Source organism: Nanorana parkeri, unplaced genomic scaffold (assembly GCF_000935625.1).
Source record: "Nanorana parkeri isolate BGI_ZX_2015 unplaced genomic scaffold, ASM93562v1 scaffold1200, whole genome shotgun sequence".
Classification (NCBI taxonomy): Eukaryota; Metazoa; Chordata; class Amphibia; order Anura; family Dicroglossidae; genus Nanorana; species Nanorana parkeri.
In genome coordinates, this window is record NW_017307468.1 from 500377 (window position 1) to 506014 (window position 5638).

Sequence of the window (5638 nt, forward strand, 5' to 3'; positions counted from 1 at the left end):
GGGCTCTCAGGTGGTTCTGGCTCTCAGTAGCTATTTCAGGCTCTCAGGTGGCTAGTGTGGGCTTTGTAAGAGCTGGGGGGGGGACTCTTCTTCACAAGCCTTGGGGCGTTGTTTGTGGGGGGTCTGCGGGCAGGGGGCTTATTCACATCAGGGTACACCTTTAACAAAGGGGCACCCAGATGCTTCCCCCCCTTGTGAATGAGTAAGGGGTACTTGTAACCTAAAGGGTTAAATACAATTGTAAATACAAGTGTTGTCCACGACGACGACTCGACGAAATAAAAAATAAAACAATAAAAAATAAATAGAAATATTTTTTTTTTTAAACCCAACGACCGCCGTCCCGTCGCTGCGGTGAACACCCACCACAGAATGCCATTTTGACAGATGTCGGTAACATATAAACATTTGGGTGGAGCTAGCAGTGACAGCTAGTTCCGCCCAACTGTTTACAGTTTTAACAGGGTGAGCCATGATTGGGCAGAGTCATCATGACTCTGCCCAACCATGGCTCTCACTGTTCCCTGTGCCCTGATTGGACAAAGTCTTGCATCTGACCTGTGGTCAGGAGCAAGGCTTTAGCCAATCAGGGCTCACAAGGCACAGTGCGCCGAACACACAAACTGCCGATGTTCGAGTTGAACTCACGTTTGGCCCAAACATCGAGCCCAGCCCTAGTTTTCAGGCTCAAGGACAGGTCATATTAGGGCAGGATATGTTGAGGCAGGAGGGCAGGATATATTGGGCAGTAGGGCAAGGTATGTTGAGGTAGGAGGGCAGGATATATTGGGCAGGAGGGCAAGGTATGTTGAGGTAGGAGGGCAGGATATATTGGGCAGGAGGGCAAGGTATGTTGAGGTAGGAGGGCAGGATATATTGGGCAGGAGGGCAAGGTATGTTGAGGTAGGAGGGCAGGATATATTGAAGTATATATTGAGGCAGAAGGGCAGGAAATATTGAGGCAGGAGGCAGGATATATTGGGCAGGAGGGCAAGGTATGTTGAGGCAGGAGGGCAGTATATATTGAGGCAGAAGGGCAGGAAATATTGAGGCAGGAGGCAGGATATATTGGGCAGGAGGGCAAGGTATGTTGAGGCAGGAGGGCAGTATATATTGAGGCAGAAGGGCAGGAAATATTGAGGCAGGAGGCAGGATATATTGGGCAGGAGGGCAAGGTATGTTGAGGCAGGAGCGCAGGGTATATTAAGGCAGGAGGGCAGGATATATTGAGGCAGGAGGGCAGGGTAAATTGAGGCAGGAGGGCAGGGTAAATTGTGGCATGAGCGCAGGGTGTATAGAGGCAGAGAGGCAACATGTTTTTAGCCAGGAGGGCAAAGTGTATGAAGGCAGCAGAGTCGGTTTACAAAGGCAGGGCGTCAGAATGTATTAAAGAAGGAGGATAGAATGTATTGAGGCATCATTTATTTTATATGCATCCCTGGAGGACAGGAGTTGGTCATGAGTTGGCCTTGAGATGTATAATTAACACCATCACCCTCTGGCATTGTGCTAATTTGGATCATCCAGGAGAATGAATTAATTTTAATGGTGAGAAGTAACACTTGGCTGGCTGTTGCCATCTCGTGGTCTATTGCAGACACTTGGCTGACTGTTGCCATCTCGGGGTCTATTGCAGACACTTGGCTGACTGTTGCCATCTCGTGGTCTATTGCAGACTCTTGGCTGACTGTTGCCATCTTGTGGTCTATTGCAGACTCTTGGCTGACTGTTGCCGTCTCGTGGTCTATTGCAGACTCAGCAAAAAAAAACGAATTTCCCCAATGTATATATTCAAAAAACTAAAATATTCGTTTTTTGAATATATACATTCTTTTCGTTACTATTTAAAGTACCGGACTGGTTTCCGGTTAAAAGAATAGGCCCTGCGGGGACACACACGAACACATGATTTTGTCGAGACAGTTCTCATGTGTTACTAATTGATGTAATGATGTTCGATTTACTTAAATAGTAGAATCAAAACCTGTGCTAAACAACTCCCTTCTGATGAAGCCCCGGTGTGGGAGTGGGTGAAACGCGTCATAGGCGTTTAGTAGAGGTTCTTTTTATGTGGCTGCATCGTTGGAGGCCGCCCTGTGATTTGCCTGATATACCCTTTTATGGGTCACTTCTACCCTACATATTGAACCACCAGAACAATACTGGATGTCCGTTTATGGAGAACAGAGGACAAAGACGCTGCGGCTTCAGTAAAGGCTTATATCTGTTAAAAAGCCGAGGTGAGGTTATCTCCTGAATCCACCACAGCTATCATTACAGCTCTTGCTATATCTGATGACTACACCTTTTTGGATCCCTGTATCACTGTTTAAGAAAGAGGATATCGAATCACTCCACAGTGATCCAGCAAGGAAAATCTTTTCCACCTTCATGTTATCCTATGATCTGGATTCAAAATTCCATGGAATCTACATTGGAGTTCAGTTAAGGCATTGATTTACAGCAACCAGCTCAAAAGCCGAGATATAGCTATATCTCCTGAACTACCTACTTTCTGCAAAACAGATCCAGTCGGAGTAGCAGTAACATCATTATTTCTCTTCAAACCGGATAAAAAAACAAGGACATATCTCATTGTGAGTTAACATCCATCTTTTTTATTACACATTGATGATGACTGTTCGTTTTTTCTCCCTTTTTTCTTTTTCTTCAATATACATTTTTTGAATACAGACCTTTTTTCGCACATATACGGACACTCTCTCCCAAGTCAATAATTTTGAATATTAGGGAAAATGTTTTGCTCATACCGGTTAATACGATTATATATACTATCAAATTAAGGCCTCTCCAGGGCATGCCCTTACTTTCTGTTTTCCACAGCATTGTTTAATATCTTTAACAGAATGCAGCCATATATAAATGTTGGTCTATGTCTTGTTGCTATCCTTTGATATATTTGTTATATATTTTAAAATTCTTACAATAAATATATATTTTTTAAAATATTTTTGCGTACACTTTGAAAGAATGGTGGGATCCCCTTCTGGGGAAATTCGTATGTTTTGCTATTATATTAAAACAGGGGACCGGCCTTCACTACACTGTATAAGGTTTATACCTTACAAAACCTTCCTATCCCCTTATTTACATCTATTGCAGACTCTTGGCTGGCTGTTGCCATCTCGTGGTCTATTGCAGACTCGCAGTTCTTTATGTTGATTTTTCGGTAATGCAGAGCGATGGTGTGACAGGGTACCATTGGGATAGGAAATGTCAGGAGATCTTGCTGACAGGGACACAGACACACATAAGAACCCTTATTACTTTTTCCAAAATTAAAATAAAATAGTTTTAACTGGAGTTGAGCTTTAAGCTTAATAAAAATATATTTTAGGGCTTGAGTGTCTATGCTGCCTAGGGGCAATACCGGGCACCTTAACTCCGCAGGGATTTCACTCATAAACTGGATTACACAATAGATGTATGGCAGACTGTACTTTGTGCTTAAATATCTGCACTGCAACCACATGTATGAGATTTCCATTCACTTCCCGTTGTGTCTCCAGGACAGGAAGTGAGATTTCCCCAATTGGCCCCAAAAAACAACTTTACATGTTAATTGAGATGTTTAAGACTATTGGGAGACTTTTTGTTGGTGGGAGTTCTGTTTTGAAGTAAGTCTTTCTTGAAGTGACTTGAAGTATTGAAGCCAGGCGGGCCCCATAATAGCCAGGTGACTAGCACAGGTAGAATGAGATTTCAGGGGAGTTGGACGAATCCTCTTTGTTTTATAATGTAGAGTATTTGTACGTATTCTGTTTTTCCTCTCCATGCGATGCTTGCATGTCTCTGCATGTGTTCCAGGGCTTGCCAATGCACTTCCTGATCCCCTGCAGGCACTGACACCGGAGCTGAACATTCACACACCAGCAACATGCTCTTATTTTACTACATACATACTTTTCTTATAACTACAACTATTTTCTTACAAGGTAAGGAAACTAATTTGAGTTCATTCTCCCAAAATCTGTTCATGGTTCTTTATGTATCTCTGTACTTTCTCTGGTTCTTTATGGATCTCTGTACTTTGTCTGGTTCTGTAGGCTCTCTGTGTCATGTCTGGTTCTGTAGGCTCTCTGTGTCAAATCTGGTTCTGTAGGTTCTCTGTGCTGTGCCTTGTTCTGTAGGCTCTCTGTAGTGTGTCTGGTTCTGTAGGCTCTCTGTGTCAAGTCTGGTTCTGTAGGCACTCTGTGTCATGTCTGGGTCTGCAGGTTCCCTGTGCTGTGCCTTGTTCTGTAGGCTCTCTGTACTGTGTCTGGTTCTGTAGGTTCTCTGTGCCGTGTCTGGTTCTGTAGGTTATCTGTGCTGTGCCTTGTTCTGTAAGCTCTCTGTGTCATGTCTGGACCTGTAGTTTCTCTGTGCTGTGCCTTGTTCTGTAAGCTCTCTGTGTTATGTCTGGTTCTGTGGGTTCTCTGTGCTTTGACCTTGTTCTGTAAGCTCTCTGTGTTATGTCTGGTTCTGTAGGTTCTCTGTGCTGTGTCTGGTTCTGTAGGTTCTCTGTGCTGTGCCTTGTTCTGTAGGCTCTCTGTACTGTGTCTGGATCTGTAGTTTCTCTGCGCTGTCCTTTGTTCTGTAGGTTCTGTGTCGTGTCTGGTTCTGTAGGTTCTCTGTGCTGTGCCTTGTTCTGTAGGTTCTCTGTGCTGTGCCTTGTTCTGTAGGCTCTCTGTACTGTGTCTGGATCTGTAGTTTATCTGCACTGTCCCCTGTTCTGTAGGTTCTGTAATCAGCTTTTTTTTAGCTGATTACAGAACCTATCACCAAGGAGTGATTTGCTTTAACATGAAACTTGTCTTCTTTTTCCTGTTAGGAAGCCACTGTGAAAACAGTAGACCATTTCTCAAATACTATGAGACGCTATCATACGACAGGACGAGGCTTCTTCAAAGTCATCAGCGATCCAAAAGAGCTACGAATGAAGAGAAAACAATAGTAACTCTGGATCTTGCAGCCTATAAACGGTATTGGTTTATTGGAAACACGGCTTCATTCTGGTTGGATTACTCATTTGGTGCAGCATTTGACCTTTTTTAGTGTGTGCGGTTCCATCAGCTCGCTCTTCTAAAGCTGAAAATATCGCAGAATCAGACTATTAGATCAACATAGGCTGGCAACACATTGTTATCATACAGTTATCATCTGATTGTACAATCTCCATTAGCTTGATCAACAACTATACAATAGTGATCAAGAACTACAGTAGTGCAGGAGACCTCCTGATTGGATATAACCTGGACGGATTTTTAGGTAGACACTTGCAGTGGCGTAACAATAGCCATAGCGACCCAGGCGGCCGCTATTGGGCCCGGGCACAGGGGGGCCCGGCCAGGACACCCCCGTGATGCCGTGCGGGCTGCCTGGGTCGCTATGGGTTCGAACGCGCCGCTGTTCAGATCACCGTGATCTGTGCAGCACTGCGTTCTTCTCTATAGCCGTTGCTGAGTCAATGCGAGTCAGCAGCGGCGGTGGAGGAGGCTGGACGTGGCGGGGAGGAGGAGGAGGCGGGGCCCGGGGGTCAGCATCAGAAGAGGCGGGGCCGGTGATGGAGGAGGCGGGCCCTGCGACGGAGGACGGAGCGGGCCTGGCGACGGAGGAGGGAAGACGGAGGAAGAAGAGG

At 45.1% G+C, this 5638-nt stretch overlaps 1 protein-coding gene across 1 annotated transcript in view; it reads left to right on the forward strand.

Moving 5' to 3' along the window:
- Positions 1-3833: 3833 nt before the first annotated feature.
- The window catches only part of LOC108796952 (disintegrin and metalloproteinase domain-containing protein 10-like), a 28590-nt gene continuing 26785 nt past the window's right edge, over positions 3834-5638 (forward strand). The window contains exons 1-2 of the mRNA XM_018568515.1: positions 3834-3956; positions 4832-4982. Of these exons, the coding sequence (XP_018424017.1) occupies positions 3899-3956; positions 4832-4982 (209 nt within the window). The 5' untranslated portion in view covers positions 3834-3898. The remainder of the gene's footprint in view (positions 3957-4831; positions 4983-5638) is intronic.